Here is a 21,072-nt window from a genome sequence, read left to right on the forward strand (position 1 = left end):
TTGCTGTACAAAGATCTTGGCAATGGGGGAAAAAATACACCCAATGCCACCCTCACCCTGATGGCCACCTGTGTGTGTGGCTGCATCAAGCTGTGCGTCCCGGTATGCAAACACCAAGTGTCACTACGTACTGAGGTTCTACCTGTCCCCGGTGTTGCGAAGGAAGGGCCTGGCCTCGCTGCCGCGGAACGCTCCGAGTAGTTGGACCGTTCCGTATCACCTGTCCTTCGTGGAGAAGTTTATGAAGAAAAACACCTTTGACCACAAGTCCATCAGGAAGTGGTCAGCACATAGTGTCCTTGAGACCCTTCAGGAAAAGGAGAGGGCGGATCCTATCGAGCGGTTCCCTGAGCAGACTGTCAAAGCCATTTGGCAGAATGCCTCATCACCAGAACTTTCCAACAAGCACCAAGACATGGCTTGGCTGGTGGTGAAAAGGGCTCTGCCTGTGAGATCCTTTATGCACGCCCACTCTCAGCCACACCGCGCGCTGCCCTCGAAGCGGCTGCGGGGGGACGAGACCGTCACACACCTCCTTCTGGAATGTGCCTATGCAGAGGAAGTCTGGAGAGGTTTGTCGATGTTCGTCCCGAGCAGCACTGTGACACGGGACTCCGTGCTTTACGGCCTGTTCCCCGGGACGCACACCGAGACAAACATCAACTGTGCCTGGAGGATCATCAACTCGGTGAAGGACGCTCTCTGGGTGGTCCGAAACCTGCTGATCTTCCAGCTGAAGGAGTTGACCCCGACTGAGTGTTGCAGACTGGCACATTCCAAGGTCCATGCAGTCATTTGGGCTCTGCTGACACCTCAGCTAATTATATGGGCATATGATTGAAAAATGTACAGACCTGTATATAAAAATGATAAATTGTGATCTCTGTATGTACATGTTTACATATGAATGGCATGACCAACTGTACAGACCATCAAATTATTTTATGAATAAAGTATATTTTTGAAATTAAAAAAAAGGTGGCCCCATAGTTGACACAGGGGCCGCCCCACGACCAGTAGAACTCCACCACCCAGGCGGCCGACGAGTTCCCAAGCAGGCCCTTAACCCCATCCGCCTCCAGAATGCTCACCGGCTCCTGCCTGCTGTACAGCCGGCCGGTGTGGCCGTGACCCAGCAGCTGCGCCAGGAAGGCGGCGGTGCCCAGTGACGGGTGTCTGCCCCGGGCCGCACGGCGCCATTTTCCTAACGGCCGCCCTCCCGCCGCTTCCCCGCTCGAGCGACTTCTCCTCCCAACCGCCTTCGCCCCCGCGTGACGTCTGCACGGGGGGAATGGGCGGGGCCGGGGGAGCCTCACCGTCACCAAGCAACAGCCACCTCGCGCTACAACTGCTCATTCACAAAAACAAACTCTCCTGTCTCACTCTGCAGCTGCAGGGGGGACACTGCCACGTTTCCAGGAGCCCTGTCTACATTGGGAAAGCTCACGGCTCAATTTAAACAGAGATTCCGACATCTAACGGAACGGCGTCACATATAAAGTGGGCAATCTGCATTTTAAAGGGACGTGAACATTTTAACGGGCTATTTCTGCAAATAAAGAGGGTTAAATGGACAAGATTACCATTCAAAGGTATGGGGCACATTCAAAGGGATATCTTAATATGTAAAGTGACGCAGTTATATCTAAATGAATCTACATTTCGAAGAGATGTTGCCTATTTGTAAGCAGAAATATCCCTTTAAGAGACATATTCATATCTAAAGGGGTAAATATACATTGCGCTTAGAGGAGCAGAACACATTTAAAGGGCTGAGCTACAAGTACGGGGCATTTTTATATTTAAAACGATACATTGAAATCTAAAGAGACTTGGACATAATTAATGGTATATGGTAATATTTACAAAGCATGACCATATTGGAAATAGTGCAGCCACTTTGAAAAAGGGGTTTGGGGTTGCCGTGAGATGGTTAATTTTTAAGGAAATAAGCAAGTTATTACGATTTGAAATGATCTTGAAGGGGTAATGTAACCAGTAAATGGCAAAGGTAATTGCAAAATTCTTGAAAAGAAAACGATTCCAGATATATGCGGATGCAGGGAAATAATTCAACAAAAGAGCCATTATTAATTTGATGGACCAAACAATCTCCTTTTGAGAGATATAAATGGGAGCATCAATATTGAAGAAGAAATTCCTATTTTTGTTCTCCTCCCAAAGTCTCTGTCTTGTCAGAGTACAGTGCAAGCCAGTACAATTTGTTATGCCACAGTAAACCTTGCAACTCAACCTCACCGAATATTCATATCTGTGTTCTTAGCAGTCAAATACTGGCTCTGCCAGTGATGCTCACATTCCACGAACAAATAAAACAGATTATGGTGCTGCTATCACTGCATGTACCAGAATTAAAAGGATCAGAACAATTCTGAACTCACACTACACACAGTTTGTGTACAATGCCATTATTTCTACTTAGTCTGTACCAAATTAAGAGCAGCCAGTTTACATTTCATTGGCAATTCTGCATGTTGACTTTCTATCATCACAATCTCTTTGACGTTCTTGTATGTGCCTAAATTAATCTTCAGATTATTCAATTGTGAAACAATGTTACTAGACTAAAAATTCACAACTTCACCAACTGCCAAAACATTTTTTTAGGCTATTTGGGCAGTAGCACTGACAAATGAAATATCAAAGAAATACAAAGGTATGAAGAGGGTTACATACATTTAACCAAATACAATGGCAGTGCAGAGAATTTCAGAAAAAGTGCAATAAATATTCACTTTTTACCCCTTGTTCAACTCATTCAAGAATTTCAAATTGAATTTGTGGTAATTCAAGAGCAAATGGCAACATTCGTTTGTTAATAGATTCACCATAAATTGTGAAAGATCACTTTTATCAAAGTCACAATGTTTAATCCCAAACGGAGCAATTAAGTACAAAGTTACTTTCAACTATTTAATAAGACACTGCAAACTTTATTTCAAATGAAAATACAATCATTTTATAATTTGGATAAGATCTTTAGAAAGGAAATATATTAAACAAAATAAACAAAATAGCTTTCCTGGGTATCAATATTGACAACAGTTGTGCAGCAATTATTTGGCAATTGACCAACTAATTGAAATAATTTCAGAATAAATGAGCTGCTTCATTATTATACACAGATATTTTAATACCAATCACATGAAAAGAAAATGGTTGCCTTAAAGAGCCAGGTAAAGTTAAATAAAATAGAAAAGCATCTTACAGAATTCACTTCAAATCATCTCTGGTGAATCACAAAAAGATGATGCTCAATAAACCAAATGATGGACAATCACTGGTAATGATGGAAAAACATTGTAAAGAATATAGATATCTCAATTATACCTTAAAAGAATATCTACTCTGCCTTGGACAAGAACAACTGAAAGTTTTTTTTTGTCTGATTGAAATCTATAATAGCCAAGCTTTAGAAAATCCATCACTGAGCCCGATCTTGAATAAACGTTTTTTTCCCCCAGGAAATCCTTTTCAACTTTCGGGCTTCTCCACCTACAATTAGCATGAAGGAAAGGTGAAGCTCAGTGGGGAAAGGCTGAGTAATAGCATATCTAGGCTCTCACCTACGTATTCTCCGAAGAAAAACATACATCTGGATGGGGACATGAATAGGAAGTATTCAGAGGGATATGGGCCAAATGCTGGCAAATGGGTTACTAGATTAATTTAGCATATCTGGCTGGCCTGGACTGAAGGGTTTGTTTCTGTGTGCTCATTACAGATACCCCTCTTCTGGGATCCCCATATAAGCTGTTATTTTCATGAAATAATCTGACAATTGTTGACTTCCATCAACCTCCCGAGAAATTTCCTCTCTCTGCAAAGTGTTGTTCACGTTGGCAAGTTCAATCCTCCTCCGGTCCTCTGGAACACACTCTATAATGCACAACGTTCTCAATACCTGTTTAACGTTCAGTGGGAAACTACTTTCAGTCCAACAGTTAGACAGAATTCCTCCGAAATGTTTTTGGCAAATGCACTGCTCCCACAAGAGCTTGTGGGCCCACAGTTCAAATGCTTTTAACAGCCTTTTTTTTTAAAATTTCCCCACCTTCTCAGGATACAGAATTTCTCCCACCAGAAATTGTTTGCCCTGAAAAAAATCCAGCAGGATGATGATTATGGAGCTATCAATAAAAATGCCTCATATGGTTCACCCAAGGTTAGAAATGGAAGAACATCTCTCTTCAAAGTTACTGTTCCATTTGCCCTTTCAAAATTCCTCGAATTTAAGGTGTTCCATTGTAGCATTTAATTATGATCCATTAAAAGCAGTATCCAGTCTCATCTGAGTGCGGAACCAACTCAACTGACTGAACAAGCGAAATAACTTTTCTGTCTGCTCTTCAGATGTGACATCCTCTCCCTCTCTCCGTTGATGCAACAGGATTACCAGAGCTGGAAGCACTACTCTTGGAATACAATTGCTGATCAACAGTTTACTTGAACTGTTTAACATAAGGATTTAAAAGCTGCTAGCCCGATCTCGCACAAAGCACAAAAGCCAAACTGTTCACCCGTGCCTGCGCACAGGAGAAATTTCACTTGGAATAAATCACAAAATAAGAACTGTTTCCAGTCCCACAACTCATGTGCTTCCCACGGACAAAGTTAAACATCACACACCACCAGGTTATAATCCAACAGGTTTGTTTGGAAGCACTAGCTTTCGGAGCGCCGCTCCTTCATCAGGTGGTTGTGGAGAATGAGATCATGATTATGGAATTTAGAGCCAATGGAGTCCAGTGTCATGGAAATGTAATACATCAAACAATTTTAGATTAAATCTTTCACCTTTCGAATGGGTTTCTGTTCTTTGGTATGTTCATCCCAGAATTTGATTTTAATTACCTTCTCAAGAATATCATTCAAATGCAGAGCTTTTCTAACAATAGGTGTGAATTCTGTCTGCATCCGAATATTGAGTCAGAGTGACATTTTTCTTAGAGAAAAACTCTGCATTTAAATTTCATTTTTGAGGAGGTAATTTATAGATTAGGGTGTAGAGGTTAGGGTGGATTGGCTGTGCTGAATTACCCATAATGACCAGGGATGTGCAATTTAGGGTGGATTGTCCATGGGAAATACGGAGGATGGAAATGGATATGGGTGAAACTCTTCGGAGGGCCAGAGTAAAATAAATGGGCTGAATGGCCTGCTTCCACATTGTCGGGGGAGTCATAGAATCCCAACAAAGGAGAATTTTGTCTGCATCTAACCTGTCAAGCCCCTTTCAGAATTCTACTGGTTTCAATAAGATCACTTCTGGTTCAGAGAGGTATACAGCACAGAAACAGGCCCTTTGGTTCAATTCATCCATGCCAATCAGGATTCCAAAACTAAACTAGTCCCACTTGCCTGTGTTTGGCCCATATCCCTCTAAACCTTTCTATGCATGTACTCATCCAAATTCCACATGCAAACCACCCTCTGTCAAAACGTTGCCCCTCACGTTCCTTTTAAATTTCTCTCCTCTCACTTTAAAGAAATATGCCCCTGAGTCTTGAGCTCCCCTATGCTAAGGAAGAGCCCTTTGCTATTCACCTTACCTCCACTCCTCATGATTTTATCAATCTCAATAATGTCACTCCTCAACCTCCTGTGCTCCAATAAATAAAGTCCCAATCTCTTCTTATAACTCAAACCCTCCAGTCTTGGCAACATCCTGGTAAATCTTTACCGAACCCTCTCTCATAGAATTCTTCATATTACAGGTTCACCAGATCGTACTTAGTACTCTACAAGTGGCCTCACCAACATCCTGTACAACCTCAACATGATGTCCCAACCCCTATACTCAATGGGGTGAACATTGAGTATGCTACATTGAGTACAAAGTATGCTAAATGCCTTCTTGACCACCCTGTCTAGCAACGATGCAACTTTCAAAGAACTATGTACCTGAACCCCACCATGTCTCTCTTTTACAGCACGACACAGGGCCCTAGCATTATCTGTACAAGTCCTGCCCTTCCTTGTTTTAGCAAAACACAAGCCCTCGCTTTTAATAGCTCACTCATACACGCTTTCTCTGAGACACCCACACATACACGCCCCCAACACTCTCTCAGGCTTATACTCCATCACACAGTCACTTTACCAAACATGCACACACTTTACGTGCACTCTCATGCACAAACTCACATGCACGCATTCACACATCACTTTTTGGGCAAACTTGTATTGGCAGAATTATGTTTGCAGATACATTCTACTTTGCTCAAAAAGTGCAGAAACTGTAGGCAGTCAATCCGTGTAATATTTTATAATTTCCTACTTGGGAACTAGAACCAGTCTGATTCAAGATTGGGATACAGACAGACTCGAACCGCACACTTTTAATGCATTGTCTGGGCTGAGATGTCACTTATTTTAAAAAAAAACCTTAAGTCATCTCGAGAATGTGAATTAATAGTAGTTCTGGGATTTACAGATTAATGAACTGAAACCTGCAACTCATTCTAAAAGGTGAAAGACTTAACAGCAATTTGGTTTGTTCAATATGTCATTTCAGTTGCATGACACTGTGATCTTTTGCTATAAAATCTGTGTCTTATGATCCTGTTCCACAGTTAACCGATGAAGGAGCAGTGCTCCAAAAGCTCATACTTCCAAGTAAACCTGTTAGACTATAACCTGGTGTTGTGTGATTTTTAACTTTATCCAGCCCAGTCCAACATCGGCTCCTCCATATAATTTCTCGCGAACGCAGCCCACACCTCCTGATGCTGCCAGGAAACTTTATAACGCCGATGAAATGACACACTCTGCACTCCTGAAAAATTGACAAGTTCTCACGATACTGGCTGCTCATTCACGACTCCATCTGATACGCAACATTGGAAGGTTAGTGCAGGAGGCTGAAAGAAATGACAGCTTTAAAACAAAAACTCTTGGAGCTCAAAGCTTTCAATGACAGTCTGAGCCCTGCAGCAAGTTCAAATAACCTTTATTGCGACCCAACTTTGTTACAGCTTCAGATCCGCTCAGCAAAATGGCAGAGAAAAAAGTAGCTGCTTTTTAAACAGCTCAAAGTCAAAGCGCACACACTCCCCGCACCCCCCCCCATCACTTTCTTTACTATTGGTCAGGCACCAAGATGTCCCTTTGTAATTGGATCCTCGGTACAGCCTTAACATGGAGGAAGCATTGACTCACTCAGCAATTTCAACCCATACCCTGTATAGCGCCATCTGCTGCAGTGGGATTCAAACCCGGGACCCCCTGGAACTGGGTTAATAGTCCAGCCGTCATTCCTTCAATCACCCTATGTGAACTCGCTGGTGCCTCTGGAGGAGGGAGGAGCGCGTGAAGTCCTTTCCGCACTCGGGGCAGCTAAAGGGCCTCTCCCCTGTGTGGACCCGCCGGTGGGTCAGCAGGTTGAAGGAATTGCTGAAGGCCTTCCCACACTCGGGGCAGCTGAAGGGCCTCTCCCCGGTGTGGACCCGCTGGTGGGTCAGCAGGTTGGAGGAATTGCTGAAGGCCTTCCCGCACTCAGGGCAGCTGAAAGGCTTCTCTCCATTGTGGATTCGCCGGTGCCTCAGCAGGTTGGGGGAATGGCGGAAGGCCTTCCCACACTCGGGGCAGCTGAAGGGCCTCTCCCCAGTGTGGATCCGCTGGTGGATCAGCAGAGAAGAGGAATTGTTGAAGGCCTTCCCACACTCGGGGCAGCTGAAGGGCCTCTCCCCAGTGTGGACCCGCCGATGGGTCAGCAGGGAAGAGAAATCGCTGAAGGCCTTCCCACACTCAGGGCAGCTGAAGGGCCTCTCCCCCGTGTGCACCCGCCGGTGCCTCAGCAGGTTGGGGGAACTGCTGAAGGCCTTCCCACACTCTGGGCAGCTGAAGGGCCTCTCCCCGGTGTGGGTCCGCCGGTGGGTCAGCAGGTTGGAGACCTGGGCAAATCTCTTCCCACACTCAGGGCAGGAGAACGGCCTCTCCCCTGTGTGGGCCCGCAGATGCCTCAGCAGGTGGGAGGCCCGGGTAAATCTCTTCCCGCACTTGGGGCAGTTGAAGGGCCTCTCCTCCGTGTGGGACCGCTGGTGCCTCAGCAGGTCGGAGCATTTGCTGAAGGCCTTCCCACACTCTGGGCAGGAGAACGGCCCCTCCCCTGTGTGGATGCGCCGATGAGTCTCCAGGGCAGACGGGAAATGGAAGCTTTTTCCGCCATCACCACACTTCCACCATTTCTCCACGGGGCGGGATTCCTCAGGGTTCTCCATGGCCGAAGCTTCAGCTGCGCGCGCACACACACACACACACACACACACACACACTTCCAGCCCCTCCCTGTCGTCAATTCCTCTTTCCAGGCTGTAGATGCTGCTATACACCCCACACTCAATGCGCTGCAACAGTAGGGTCTCTCATCCAGTCCCACTGATGCTGAAAACGTACTCAAACAGGAACCAAAATGCTTTGCTCCTTCTCACAGAATCATAGTTGAAAATTGTTTCCGGTCCCGATGGATTGAGTGACTGTCAGACATTGACATCAAAGTGAGGACTGCAGACGCTGGAGAGTCAGTGTCGAAATGTGTGGTACTGGAAAAGCGCAGCAGGTCAGGCAGCATCCGAGGAGCAGGAGAGTCAATGTTTCGGGCATAAGAACTTCATGCGTTGATTTTGAAGCTTCTATCTTCAAATCCACTGTTTAAAAGAGATTACAAAAGTCATCACTGTCAGTGCAGGGTAAAAATTCAAAACAAGCAATTCTACTTTCTGCGGAATATTCTGGTCTTTTGTTACTCCACAAAATTGAAAGCACCATCCCACTCTGTTCTCACTCTGATATAACTAATTCCCCTGAAGGTGCTGATTCAGGATCTTACAGGGGCAGAAAAAGCAAAAACATCAAGACTGACATCTCTCCAAATTTTGGATAATTCCACCTGAAAGTTAATATCTTTCACAACACTGGGATACTGCTGAGAGTGAGCAGGTCTGCTTTTGGGAAGCAAACAAAAAAGTGTCAATTCAGGGTGAACCTGCAATGCAGCTTCTTGAGGAAGGACCAGACACAAAATGGTTAACGACCCCAGGAAGGTGGGAGCAAACGGAGACATCAAGGCATTAACACCTACACACTTCAGCCAAGCTCTGCTGCTTCCTGTCAGAGCAAAACATCCTTAAAGTCCAGTCATCACAACCACACTTCTGCTTTCACCGAAGACGATTAGAGTCACACAGCACGGAAACAGACCCTTGGGCCCAACCTGTCCGAGCTGACCAGATTTCCTAAATTAATCTAGTCACATTTGCCATCACTTGGCCCCTATATGGGCCGGGTGCTGGCAGCTGGGACTAAATTGGGTTGGCTGTCTGGTCGACAAGGACGAGTTGGATCGAAAGGTCTGTTTCCGTACTGTACATCTCTATGACGCCAGTTGCATATGCCACCACGTGGCCGCTCTCCATCTGAACCCTTTGTATTCATCCGCCCATCCAGATGCCTTTTAACTGTAGGAATTGTACCAGCCCCCACCACTTTCTCTGGCAGCTCATTCCATATACACATCACCCTCTTCATGAAAACGTTGCCCCTGAGGTCTCTTTTACATCTCCCCACTGCCCTCACCCTGAACCTATGACCCTCCAGTTCGGGACTCCCCCATCCCAAGGGAAAGACCTTGACTATTTATCCTATCCATGCTCATGATTTTATAAAAGTCTATAATGTCACCTCTCAGGCTGTGGCGCAATGGGGAAAACAGCCCCTCCCCATCCTTCTATCCCTCCTCACCCAGGTAATTAAGACACATACCTGAGTTTGCAGCGTCTGCTCCCTCCCTGGATTCACTCCAATTGCCACAAGTGAATAGATTTCCCCCCTCCCCTCTCTGTCCCTCCCAGGATGAAGAGTTGCCCAAAGAGAGGGAGTTTCACTCAAACTGACAGGGCCATTTCCGTGTTGTGACGCCAATGGGTGAGGGAGGGGGAGGGAGAAGGGACGAAACAAAAGGGTCAGGGCAAGGTGCACAGTTTGCAGGAATCCCTTCCCTTCACAGAATCCCCACAGCGTGGAAGCAAGCCACTCAGCCCAACGAGTCCAAACCAACCCTCGAAGGGTAACCCACCCACACCGATTCCCCTAGACCTGTTGCTCTACTCCCTGACTATCACACCTAATCTGCACGTCCCTGGGTACAATGGATAACTTAGCATAGCCAATCCCCCCTAACCAAGACAAAGTTAACAATCACAATACCATGTTATAGCCCAACAGGTTTATTTAGAAGCTCTAGCTTTTGGAACGCTGTTCCTTCATCAGGTGATTGTGGAGAATAAGATCATAAGACACAGAATTTATAGAAAAACATGACAGTGTCCTGCCACTGAAATGATACATTTAACAAACCTGGATTGTTAAGTCTTTCATCTTTTCAAATGGGTTGCAGGTATCATTAATATGCACACCCCAGTCTTCCTGGGGTGTGCATATAATTTTAATAACAAAGTGACATTTCTGCTCAGCTCTGCAAATATACATTCACTCCTGTGGACTTGTGTGCGTGCACGCATGAGAGATAAAATGTCTATTTGAGAACAGGTGCTTTACTTCTGTTGGTGTAAATATTGTTGTAAATCATAGCTGGGTTCTCATAGATAGATGTAAGAGAGAGAGAATTCCTCAAGTAGGACAGAATCAGAATCCTGGGAGACCCCCATTTCTGGTTTACTTCCGAATGAACAAACATTAAACATGAGCACCTATTTGTTTCAAATTTGATTTCATTTTTCGTGTGATTCCCTGCTATGATGATACTATGTGTGTGGATGGTTGACAGGCTGGGAAATTGTGGATTGGGGCTTGATTGGCTGAATGCTGTATTGTTCCGGAAAGTGAAAAAAAGAAGCAGCGGGGGGGTGGGGGGGGGGGCAAATCTTCAGCAAAAATCCAGCAAAGCAGAGAACAGACCGACATCTTACGCTGTGGGAACAGGGAGATCAGCACAGGACAGAGAAATCAGGACCTGAAATCCGAGCTGACACCCTGTGATCAGTGCTTTCATTAGCAGCACCAACCCTATACCTTTACCTCACTTCCCATTTGACCAAACCCTCGATATTCAGGATCCAATCCTTGCCATCCTGAAGCCATGTCTCTGTAAGGAGTCTCCGATCATAATTATTCTCTTCAATGTGTGCAGTCAACTCATTCACTTTTGTTACAATGCAGCACACATTCGGATACTGTTTCTGGTTTCAATTTTTGTGATCTTTAGAATCCAGTTTTGATTGCTGGCATATTTACTCTCCTTGTCCCTATCATTCTCTAAAGTTCATTTCCCACATCACTACACTGCTCACTGGCCTTGTTTTGGATTGTTCATGCTAAATTGTCCATAATATCGAGGTTAGGTGGGTTAGCCATGGGAAATGCAGGGTTGTAGTTTCATATCCAGCCTGCTCTGCCATTCATTAAGATCATGGCTGATCTATCCATTGTCTCAGATCCTCCCCACCCTGCATTGTCCCAACTACCCTTAATTCCCCTACCATTGCAAAAACCCATCCAACTGTGTCTTGAACATACTTAACAAAGCTGCCTCTACTGCTTCCTTGGACAGAGAATTCCATAGATTCACTACACTCCAGGAAAAGCAATTCCTCCTCATCTGTGTCCTGAATCTACTCCTCCTAATCTTGAGACCTGGTTTCATTCACCAGCAGAAATGACTCAATAGGTAGGGCTTCATCTCCACAGTGCAATGAATTCCCACTTTCCACCAAAATCCCGGATGTACTCACTCACTCAGTTGCTGTCTCACAAATGCAGGATTTCATTGTAACTTATTCTGCTCCCATTAAGGGCAAAGCATCTTTGAAAGCTGCTCTGAAACTCCAGCCTTCACAATCACACTTCTGCTTTCACCAAAGAAAATTAGAGTCATACAGCACGGAAACAGGCCTTTTGGTCCAACTTGCCCGGCCAAACAAATATCCTAAATTAATCTCGTCCAATTTGCCTGCATGTGGCCCATATCCCTCTAAACCCTTCCTATTCATGTACGCATCCAGATGCCTTTAAAAATTCTCAAACATATGCCTTCTAGTTTTGGACTCTCCTACCTTGGGGAAAAGACCTTGGATATTCACCCTATCCATGCCTCTTATGAACGCCTATAAGGTCACCCCTCAGCCTCCAATGCTCTCAGGAAAATATCCCCGGCCGAATGAGCCTCTCCCTGTAGCTCGAACCCTCCAACTCTGACAGCAGCCTTGTAAATCTTTTCCGACATCTTTCAAAGTTTCACAACATCTTTCCTGTAAACGGGTGACCAGAAATGAATGCAGTCTTCCAAACGTGGACTAACAAATGTCCTACACAGCCATAACATGACCTCCCAACTATACTCAATGCACTGACCAATAAAGGAAATGCCTCCTTCACTATCCTGTCTACTGGTAACTCCACTCTCAAGGAACTATGAACCTGCACTCCAAGGTCTCTTTGTTCTGCAACACTCCCCTTAACGGTGTCAGTCCTGCCTGGATTGCTTGACCAAAATGCAAACCACATATTTCTCTGAATTAAACTCCATCTACCACACTTTGGCCAATCAGCCCACCTGATCAGTTCTAATTTATAGTGAACTCTCTTTCCTCGCTTATTCTTTAGAAGTTGAAAATCTCTTTCCCACACACTCTCCCTCCATTCTCAGTTTGCTGAACCTAATCCCTGCTGTAACTCATCCTGAAGGATGCAGTTGACGCTGGTTAATAGGCCCACAAGCAGGGGGGTTCTAACTGAAACAAAGAATACTGAACGGCCTGGAAAGAGTGGAAGTTAGGAAGATGTTTCCATTGGTTGGTGGGATTAGAACCAGTGGGCACAGCCTTAGAGTAAAGGGAAGACCTTTCAGAATGGAGGTAAGGAGAAACTTCTTCAGCCAGAGAGTGGTGAATCTATGGAATTCACTGCCACAGAACGCTGTGGAGGCCAGGTCACTGAGGATAATTAGAACGTAGAACAGTACAGCACAGCACAGAACAGGCCCTTCAGCCCACGATGTTGTGCCGACCATTGATCCTCATGTGAGGTAAACCTAATGTACAAACCCTCAAATTTCTGTGACCATATGCATGTCCAGCAGTCTCTTAAATATCCCCAATGACCTTGCCTCCACAACTGCTGCTGGCAATGCATTCCAAGCTCTCTCAACTCTCTGCATAAAGAACCCGCCTCAGACATCCCCTCTATACTTTCCACCAAACAGCTTAAAACTATGACCCCTCGTGTTAACAATTTATGCCCTGGGAAAAAGTTTCTGGCTATCAACTCGATCTATGCCTCTCATTATCCTGTACACCTCAATTAGGTCCCCTCTCTTCCTTCCTTTTTCCAATGAAAAAGGTTCGAGCTCAATCAATCTCTCTTCGTAAGATAAGCCCTCCATTCCAGGCAGCATCCTGGTAAACCTCCTCTGAACCCTCTCCAAAGCATCCACATCTTTCCTATAATAGGGCGACCAGAACTGGACACAGTATTCCAAGTGCTGTCCAACCAAAGTTTTATGGAGCTGCAACAAGATCTCACGGCTCTTAAACTCAATCCCCCTGTTAATGGGAGCCAAAACACCATATGCTTTCTTAACAACCCTGTCCACCTGGGTGGCAATTTTAAGGGATCTACGTACCTGCACACCAAGATCCCACTGTTCCTCCACACTGCCAAGAATCCTGTCTTTAATCCTGTACTCAACTTTCAAGTTCGACCTTCCAAAATGCATCACTTCGCATTTATCCAGGTTGAACTCCATCTCCCACCTCTCAGCCCATCTCTGCATCCTGTCAATGTCACGCTGCAGCCTACAACAGTCCTCTATACTGTCAACGACACCTCCAACCGTTGTGTCGTCTGCAAACTTGCGAACCCATCCTTCAATCTCCTCATCCAAGTCATTAATAAAAATTACAAAGAGTAGAGGCCCAAGAACAGAGCCCTGTGGAACACCACTCACCACTGACTTCAAGGTAGAATATTTTCCTTCCGCTACCACTCGCTGTCTTCTGTCGACCAGCCAATTCTGTATCCAGACAGCTAAATTTCCCAGTATCCCATTCCTCCTGACCTGCTGAACGAGCCTACCATGGGGAACCTTATCAAATGCCTTACTGAAGTCCATATACACCACATCCACCGCTCGACCCTCATCAACTTGTCAAGTAACATCCTCAAAGAACTCAATAAGATTTGTGAGGCATGACCTGCCCCTCACAAAGTCGTGCTGACTGCCTTTAATCAAGCCATGCTCTTCCAGATGGTCATAAATCCTATCCCTCAGAATCCTTTCTAACACCTTGCAGACAACAGACGGGAGACTGACTGGTCTGTAATTGCCAGGGATTTCCCTATTTCCTTTCTTGAAGAGAGGAATTACATTTGCCTCCCCCAGTCCTCAGGTATGACTCTGGTGGAGAGCGAGGATGCAAAGATCTTCGCAAGCGGTGAAGCAATCACATTTCTCGCTTCCCAAAGCGGCAGAGGACAAATCTGGTCTGGCCCTGGCGACTTGTCAATCTTAATGTTTGTCAAAATTTTCAATACATCGGCTTCCTCAATCTCTATCTGTTCCAGCATGCTTAACTGCTCCTCAATGGTTTCATTCACTACAAGGTCTTTTCCTTTAGTAAAGACAGAAGCAAAAAACTCATTTGGGGCTTCCCCTACCTCCTCTGACTCTATACACAAGTTCCCTATGCTATCCCTGATCGACTCTACTCTTTCTTTGATCATTCTGAGATAGAGACGTTCTTGAGCATCAAGGGGATCGAGGATTATGGGGACAAAGTGGGAGAACAGGTTTGATAAACCTATCAGCCATAATTGAATGGCGGAGCAGACCCGATGGGCTAAATGGCCTTAATTTCTGCTCCTGTGTCTTACGGTCTCTTGCTATCCTGGACAGAGGGGGCGAGAATTGGAAGCAGGAGTAGGCCATCTGGCTGGTCAAGCCTGCATCAGCATTCAAAAAGATCATATATGCTATTATGTGCTGTATAACTCTGCAACTGTTCTGTACTGGTCTTAAAATCATTTTCATGCCAACCCCCATAAACATCCACTTCATTGTTGTTCAAAAATCAGATGAACTCAGCCTTGAATATATTCAATGACCCCCTAACTGCAGGAAGGCATCCCCACTTCTGAGCTCAATTCCTAATATACCACTTGTCTTGCTGATTGCTTGCTGCACCTGTCTGACAACTGGCAGTGACTGGTGTAGAAAGATGCTGAGACCCCTTCCTACATCCACTATCATTCGAGATGAAACGTCAACTCTCCTGCTCCTCGGATGCTGCCTAACCTGGTATGCTTTTCCAGTGCCAGAGAGAGTGAGAGAGCCCGAGAGAGAGCGAGATACAGGGCTCCCTATTGGTCTATCAAAATAAAGTTGCGCGCCTTTTCTACGGAATGATTTGGAGATGCCGGTGTTGGACTGGGATGTACAAAGTTAAAAATCACAACACCAGGTTACAGCCCAACAGGTTTAATTGGAAGCACTAGCTAGTGCTATAACCTGATTCTGGATTAGTGGTGCTGGAAGAGCACAACAGTTCAGGCAGCATCCAAGGAGCTTCGAAATCGATGTTTCAGGCAAAAGCCCTTCATCAGGAATAAAGGCAGTGAGCCTGAAGCGTGGAGAGATAAGCTAAAGGAGGGTGGGGGTGGGGAGAAAGTAGCATAGAATTCAATGGGTGAGTGGGGGAGGGGATGAAGGCGATAGGTCAGACAGGAGAGGGTGGAGTGGATAGGTGGAAAAGGAGATAGGCAGCTAGGACAAGTCCGGATAAGTAATGGGGACAGCGCTGAGCTGGAAGTTTAGAACTAGGATGAGGTGGGGGAAGGGGAAATGAGGAAACTGTTGAAGTCCACATTGATGCCCTGGGGTTGAAGTGTTCCGAGGTGGAAGAGGAGGCGTTCTTCCTCCAGGCGTCTGGTGATGAGGGAGCAGCTGTGAAGGAGGCCCAGGGCCTCCATGTCCTCAGCAGAGTGGGAGGGGGAGTTGAAATGCTGGGCCACGGGGCAGTGATCCACACAGGCCCCCGATCCACACCCACTCCCCTATCCCCATTGCTCTACATTTAACCCTGAGTCATGCACCTTACCTGCACACTATGAGGAATTTAGCATAGCCAATCCACCCTAACCTGCACATCCCTGGGCACTATGGGGAATTTAGCATAGCCAATCCACCTGAACTTGGATAAAGGTTAAAATTACAACTCCAGGTTGTAGTCCAACAGGCTTCTCTGGAAGCAGTAACCTTTGGAGTGATATGAGACATAAGCATGGAAACAGACCCTTCGGTCCAACCTGTCTATGCCGAACAGATATCCCAACCCAATCCCACCTGCCAGCACCCGGCCCATATCCCTCCAAACCCTTCCTATTCATATACTCGTCCAAATGCCTTTTAAGTGTTGCAATTGTACCAGCCTCCGCCACTTCCTCTGGTAGCTCATTCCATACACGTACCACCCTCTGCATGAAAAAGCTGCCCCTTAGGTCTCTTTTATATCTTTCCCCTCTCACCCTAAACCTATGCCCTCTAGTTCTGGACTCCCCGACCCCAGGGAAAAGACTTTGTCTATTTTTGGAAGCAGTAACTTTTGGAGTGATTTGGGTCAATCCCCGCTTCGGACAACTGTCTGTGTGGCATTTGCACATTCTCCCAGTGTCTGAGCGGGTGTCCTCCCACAGTCCAAAGATGTGTAGGTTAGGTGAATTTGCCATGCTTAATTGCCCCGTAGTGTTAGGTGCATTCGTCAGGGGTGAATGTAGGGGAATGGGTCTGGGTGGGTTGCTCTTCCCAGCGTCGGTGTGGACTTTTTGGGCTGAAGGGCCCGTTTCCACACCGGAGGGAATAATTATTTATATAAAATGCCCCCGATCCATTAGTGTGCCCAACATTAGTTTTAATTGGGTAGTAGAAATCTGAAGTATAATTGCTCGCTTCAGGACATCCAGACGTGAATGAATTTGACACAGGACACATTGGGCAACCATTAAAGAATCCGTTGTATTTCACCGGGTTGTGGACTCATGCAGAGACACGAACAACTTACTTTGATAAGTGTTCGATTTGCAAATGGAACGGCTGACAGATATTAAGAGTTTGCACACTTGGTTAAGCAGCTACATGCCATAGCCAGGATTTAGGAGGCTCAAATCCCTAATTTGGACTGTTCTGGAAAGTGTGTGCTTCGTTAGCCTTGGAAGGAAGGAATGAATAAACAAAAGCTGACAAACAGATATGAGGAAAGTTGGAAAATGTTACAGAGAGATACACACAGGCAGAAGTTTGCAGAAAAGTTAACACTTCATAATCTGATTTCAATGCACATTAGCCTGGGTATGGTACTGATATCACAGGGGCCTCAAAAAGGGTACTCCCTCAATACTCAAACCAAAATGTGGGTGACCCCTGCTGGACTGGTTTGTGTTCATTCTTTGCTGCTGCCTATTTCAGTTGCTAATGTACATTATTGTTAACACTCACAAATCTGGTGGCACCCAGATTTTGGGAAAGCAGCTAGGAAAAGATCTGAAGCGTGTTTAATTTGTAAACAAACAAGATGCATACTCGAAGAGGGATGCCCTTTGTTTGTTAACCACTTCCTTGCCTGGTCGGCCTTTTTTACTGGTTTACAACTGGCGTATATAGTATCACCTCGCGTACTTCGTCATGAATATTGTCTAATAAGAGTAGATGTATTTAGTAGATGAATCAAAACCATCTCAATGACTGAAACAGCTGACACTAGATTGTTGGACAAGTGGGAAATATTTGCATCAGTTAACCAAAACTCTTCAAAGTTTACAGTCACGGGTACGGCAAGCTGAAGAATTAGGACCGGGGCATTTTGCAGCCTGCTTCCTTGGGCAGAGAATTCCGCAGATACACTACTCTCTGGGAAAACCAGCAGCCCTCACTTCCTCCTCCTCAACTCTGTCCTAAACCTACTCCCCCAAAGCTTGAGGCCTAGTCTCATCCACCTGCAGAAATGACTGGATAGGGTAGGGCTTCATCCGCAAATTGCAACAAATTCCCACTTTCTCCCAAATTCCCAGATGTACTCACTTAATTGCTTGCTGTCTCACAAATGAAAGATTTCATTGTACCTTCTTCCGGTCCCAGTAAGGGCAAAACATCTTTGAAAGCTGCTCTGAAAGCCCTGTCTTTGCAACCACACTTCTGCTTTCACCGAAAACAGTTAGTCATACACCACAGAAACAGATCCTTCCGCCCACACGTCTATGCCAACCATATATCCAAAATCAATCTATTCCATTTGCCAGCATGTGGCCCATAGTCCTCAAAACCCTTCCTATTCATGTACCCATCCAGATGTTATAATTGTACCAGCCTCCACCACTTCCTGTCAGCTCGTTCCATACATGCAGCACCCTCTGAGAAAAAGTGGCCCCTCAGGTCCCTTTTAAATCTTTGCCCTCTCAGCTCAAACCACTGCCTTCTAATTTTGGACTCCCCTACCCAGAGGAAAAGACCTTGGCTATTCAACCTATCCATGCCCCTTATAAACTTCTATAATGTCAACCCTCAGCCTCCGACACTACAGGGAAAACAGCCTCAGCCTATTCAGCCTCTCCCTCTCGCTCAAACCCTCCAACTCTGACACCAGCCTTATAAACCTTTTCCAAACCCTTTCAAGTTTCACAACATCCTTCCATAGGATGGAGACCAGAATTACACACAATATTCCAAAAGTGGCCTAACCATTGTCCAGTGCAGCCGCAACATGACCTCCCAACTCCTTCACTCAATGCTCTGACCAATAGAGAAAAGCATACCAAACATCATCTTCACTATCCTGTCTATCTGCGACTCCACTTACAAGGAACTATGAACATGCACGCCAAGGTCTCTTTCTTCTGCAACACTCCCCCTGTGTAAATCCTGCCTGCATTGCTTGACCAAAATGCAACACATCACATTTCTCCAAGTTCAACTCCATCTGCCCCTCCTTAGCCTATCACCCCATCCAATCAATTCTAATTTATAGTGAACTCTCTTTCCTCTCTTATTCCTTAGAAGCTGAAGATCTCCATCGCATTCTCCCTCAATTTTCAATTTGCTGAACCTAATCCCTGCTGTACCTCATCCTGAAGGGTCTGGTTCATGCTGATTAGCAGGGCCATACTCAGGGGAGATCTAATTGAAACATACAGAATACTGAATGGCCTGGACAGAGTGGTTGTTGGGAAGATGTTTCCATTGACCCGAGGGCACAGCTTTAGAGTAAAGGGAAGACATTCTAGAATGGAGATAAGGAGAAACCTCTTCAGTCAGAGTGGTGAATCTATGGAATACATTGGCATAGAAGACTGCAGAGGCCAGGTCACTGAGGATATTTAGACTTAGATAGCTAGGTTCTTGAGTATTGAGGGGATCGAGGGTGACAGGGAGAAAGCAGCAAAATGGCGCTCAGAAACTGATCAGCCACGATTGAATTGTATGAGCAGACCTGATGGGCTGAATAACCTACTTTCTGCTCCGATGTCTTATAGCCTCTTGCGGTCCAGGACACTGAGAATTGGGAGCAGGAGTCGGCCATTTGGTCTTTTAAGTCTGCACCAGCATTGAACAGATCACAAATGGATATGGATCTCCCTACATTGAGATGCAGAGGCTGGGACTTTTTTCACTGGAGCATCGGAGGTTAAGAGGTGTCCTTAGAGAGGGTTAAAAAATCATGAGGGGTATAGGTGAGGTGAATGGCAGGTGTCATTTCAAGATTAGGGAGCAAACTTTTAAAGCGAGAGTAGAACGAGTCTAAAGACATGAGGAGCACATGTTTTTTTTTTAAAAAAAAGTGGTTGGTGTGTGGAATGAATGTCTAGAGGAAGTGGTGGATGCAGGTACAGTTACAATGCTTAAAATACATTTTGATAAGTACGTGAATAGGAAAGGTTCGGAGGGATTATGGGCCAAACACAGGCAGATGGGATTAGTTTGTGAATATAGTCAGCATGGATTAGTTGACCTGAAGGGTGTGTTTCTACGCTGTATGACTGTCACTGTTCTGTACTAGCCTTAAAACTATTTTCTTGCCTTCCCCAAGAACCATCCACTTCTCTGTTGTTCAAAAATGATATGAACTCAGGGGATCATGGAATATATTCAAGGCTAACTGCAGGAAAGCATCCCCACTTCTAAACTCAATTCCTCTTGCTCATATCCCACTTGCCTTGCTGATTGCTTGCTGCACCTGTCTGACAACTGGCAGTGACTGGTGTAGAAGGACGCTGAGGCCTCTTTGTCCATCCACACATCATTCCTGATGAAGGGCTCTTACCAGAAACGTCAACTTTCCTACTCCTCGGATGCTGTCTGACCTACTGTGCTTTTCCAGCGCCACACATTTTGACTCTGATCTCCAGCATCTGCAGTCCTCACTTTCTCCACTTCCCAATATATCACCATTTAAACAATACACCTCATTTCTGCTTTTTTTTTCCCCACAGCAAAAGTTACAACCCAGGAACCCTCTGGTACTGCATTTACCATGTGTTTGAGGCACAGACCTGGACCAGCTTTTCCAGAGTCTGTCCTCTTTCTGGATTCACTCCCTTTCTTTTCAGTTGCTGCAAGTCAACAATTGGATCCCAGCATGAAAATAAAAGAAATAGAAAAGGGAGTGAGAGAAGAGAGTGCTGTTGGACAGAGGAAGGGAATTACAGTCTTGGATGAATCTCAATCTTCATTCAGAGAGAGAGAGAGAGAGAGAGAGAGAGAGAGAGAGAGAGAGGAGCAGCAGCAGCTTCAGAAGCTCGTGGGTCAAGATTAGAGTGGTGCTGGAAAAGCACACGTCAGGCAGCATCCGAGGAGCAGGAAAATCGACGTCTCCGATTCAGACAATAGGGCTGTTCTGAATGGTAGGAGGACCAGGCTCCTCATTGGGCCGGTAAATGTAAGTCATGCACCATTTTTACAGACAGATAGAAGCATGTGCAGTTTTTTGCAGACACCGGCGAACATGCGCAGCGCTTGCTGACACCGAGGAGCACGTGCAGTAGGCTCTG

At 45.6% G+C, this 21,072-nt stretch overlaps 1 protein-coding gene across 1 annotated transcript in view; it reads right to left on the reverse strand.

Annotated features, from left to right (window-relative positions):
- Positions 1-2,924: 2,924 nt before the first annotated feature.
- LOC148143011 (uncharacterized) overlaps positions 2,925-21,072 on the reverse strand; it is a 127,190-nt gene continuing 109,042 nt past the window's right edge. The window contains exon 5 of the mRNA XM_087975772.1: positions 2,925-8,384. Within this exon, the coding sequence (XP_087831898.1) occupies positions 7,287-8,384 (1,098 nt within the window). The 3' untranslated portion in view covers positions 2,925-7,286. The remainder of the gene's footprint in view (positions 8,385-21,072) is intronic.

Source organism: Chiloscyllium plagiosum, unplaced genomic scaffold (genome assembly GCF_037043375.1).
Source record: "Chiloscyllium plagiosum isolate Xiang-an unplaced genomic scaffold, Cpla_swu_hap1 HiC_scaffold_27, whole genome shotgun sequence".
NCBI lineage: Eukaryota > Metazoa > Chordata > Chondrichthyes > Orectolobiformes > Hemiscylliidae > Chiloscyllium > Chiloscyllium plagiosum.